A 2,775-nucleotide genomic window follows, 5' to 3' on the forward strand; every position below is an offset into this window, starting at 1 on the left:
CCGCGGCCCCTGGCTGGACCTGCCCTTGCAGCAGCCGCCTCTCGCGCTGCCGCTGCTCCACGACGGCGCCGGCGCCGGCGGCAGGGGCGCGGGCAGACGAAGGGGTGACGCTGGGGCCCGTGGGCCCCGGCGCGGCGCCGCGGGGTGCTGGGGGAGCAGTGGCGGTGTCTGAGGCGGTGCCCTGAGCGACGGGTGACGGAAAAACCTTGGGGGTGGTTGGGTGCGCCACCTGGGGAAGTTGGTGGGATGCAGGGCGACGATGGAACGAGAGCAAGGGGGAAGGCAAGCCCCGTCTGAGACAAGGAGGTGTGAGGTGGGTCGGATTCAGGCGGCTGGGGGGCGGGGGAGGTGGGGCTGAGCGGGATCAGCGAGTGATCCGTGAGTGCGCCGCGTGGGCGGGATTTGAGGAGGCGCAGCTCCAACCTCTGATCTTGGACCCCTCAGCTGCCGACACGCACACGCACGCGGCGCAATGCGGACACCGCATCACAGGCGCGCAGTCTCAACCCCCCCAGGCAAGCCATGACATGGCGATGTGCAAACCCTGGTCGCCCTCCAGGCACGCGCCACAGCCAATGAGCGGTTGAATCCTGCCTCACATGCATGCGCTCTGCTGCGAGTGTCCACGCCGCAACCATTTGATGCACTTTGCTCCATCCTCGCCCCCCCTGTATGCACCCCATTACAAAAACCACAACTGAATTAAAGCGCCGGCCCCGCATTCAGCAGCACCAGCCTAGCGCCAAGCAACCCCACCTCTTGGGCTGGTTTGAGCCGGGCTTCGGCGCCGCTGGGCTGTGCGGATGGGACGGCCGCAGGCGCGGACGCAGCCGGCCCCGCGGCGCCGGGGCCGTTGGGGCCGAGCGGCAACTCCTGGATGCGGTCGCAGGGTGCAGAGTTTTGGAGGGGTAAGTTGCGGCCGCACAGAGCGGGATGGCCGCGACGTGCATTTGCTCCCTTCCAAGCGGAGGTCAGGTGTCGAAAGGCTCGGGTCTGCAACCACCCACATTTGCAGTTATCCAAGTATGCACAATTGCACGCAATTCGGCTTGCTGCCTGCAGCGATGCAGTGGGCACATTCCGGTCCGGACCAGTCCATCCGCGCCGGGCCCCCCTGCTGCCGTGTTTGCTTGGTCGTCAACAGCAGCAGGGGCGGCAGCGCCGAGGACTCCGGCCTCGCTATTGCCGCGGCTGCGCCGTGGGCCGGGCTCAAGCCGAGCGGGCGGGGTGCCGCGCTGCGCGGGCAGAAGCGGCCTTGGGAGGCGTGTGTGCGTCATGATTACCCTGCGTCACCCACGCCCTACACAGCACTCACAGCCCAGGGACCGTGCCCTAAACCTCAACCGAATCTAATATCAAGGGTGGTCTTCACAACACAAATAAATGTCTCCGAGCTCAGATGATTGCGAACATGCGCGCAGCATCACCTCATTCCCGGTTGAGCTGGGGGGGGTAGCAGCCGAACCAGGAACGGGCGGTGCAGCACCCCAGCTCGCGTTGCAACCCCTCACAAAATCACTGCCGCCAGCGCGCCCGCGCACTGTGCAAAAAAGCGCGAGGCGCACAGAGCCCTCTCGAAAGCTCGAGCAGGCCAGCCACCCGCAAAACGGTCTCCGCCCCTGATCAACACCCCGCCATGAGCTCAAAGCCAGCGATTACGATACAGTCCTGGCCACAAAATCAGCCCGATATCACCTCGGCGCCTCGGACTGACCCCCCGGCCACCGGCCCCGCCGGCCTGCCCGCCAGCAGCGCCCCGTCGCGTCCCTGAACCCCAGTGTGCCCTGGCGCTGCCGCGCTGCCCCTGCCTGCCCCCGTGCCGGCCGTCGGCGCGCCAGAAAGCGCCCCTGCGGCGCGCTGCGGCGCAGAATCAAAGGCAAACCCTGGTGTGCCGGGGCTGCCGCCGGCCGGGGTTTGGGCAATGGCTGTCTTGGGGGTGGGGTGGGGAGTGGCGGGCAGCTCCTTCTCATCTGCCGAAGGTGGGGATCCCTGGGTTGGGTGAGGGTTGCCATTTGCATGGGGGATTGTGGTGAGATTGGAAAGGGGGGGGGGGTCAGAAAAGCAGCTGGGGAAGCGGGCCCTGCCGTTGTGGTGCGGTGTGAGGGCAGGGGGCGTGAGAGACAGTGGTGTGGCATGTGTTTTTTTTGGGGGGGGGGGGCGTGCGCCGCTGTGAAGCGTCAGCACATGCCTGCTCCAGGGCATCAAAACAAGCAAGGCACCTGGAGGACCCGCAGCGATTGCGCTGATTGCGTGCGGCCCGTGCTGATCCACCATTTGCTGAGCTGGAATTGAATGCAAAGCGTTGTGGGTCGCGGTGGTGGCGGCGTTAGCGGGTTGCTGCTGCTCCTCATAAAAGACTGCTGGGGGAGCAACAGCAAGCATCAACCCCGGCTTGAAGGGCAATGGGCGACCGCAGGCACACATCCGTGCGCGTGCGCTGCCAATTTTGACGGTATGTGCTTAGCTGCAACGCTTCAAAAACACAAGTCAGCAGCAGCGCCCCAACCGATCAACCACCTTGAAACGCTGTGGCCCAAAAAGAACCCTCAACCCCGACGCCCAGCCCAAATGTGAGCTTCGCAACACACATCACAGCACATTGACTCACAACCAGAGATGCAGCCCACAGGCGCTGATCCCTCCAACCTCTGCCCCCCCCCCTTAAAACGCTGGAGCGCCACCCTTCGCCCCACGCACCTCCAGCAGCTGCGCAGGAAACTCCGGCAGCAGCCCCTCCGGCGGCGCCAGCGCGGACGCCCCGCGCCTTGCGGCGGC

At 66.0% G+C, this 2,775-nt stretch overlaps 1 protein-coding gene across 1 annotated transcript in view; it reads right to left on the reverse strand.

Annotated features, from left to right (window-relative positions):
• Positions 1-2,661: 2,661 nt before the first annotated feature.
• MNEG_1068 (hypothetical protein) overlaps positions 2,662-2,775 on the reverse strand; it is a gene marked incomplete at both ends in the record, with an annotated part of 5,606 nt that continues 5,492 nt past the window's right edge. The window contains one exon of the mRNA XM_014050441.1: positions 2,662-2,764. Coding sequence (XP_013905895.1) covers positions 2,662-2,764 — 103 coding nt within the window. The remainder of the gene's footprint in view (positions 2,765-2,775) is intronic.

This window comes from Monoraphidium neglectum (genome assembly GCF_000611645.1).
Source record: "Monoraphidium neglectum strain SAG 48.87 unplaced genomic scaffold scaffold00101, whole genome shotgun sequence".
Lineage (NCBI taxonomy): Eukaryota > Viridiplantae > Chlorophyta > Chlorophyceae > Sphaeropleales > Selenastraceae > Monoraphidium > Monoraphidium neglectum.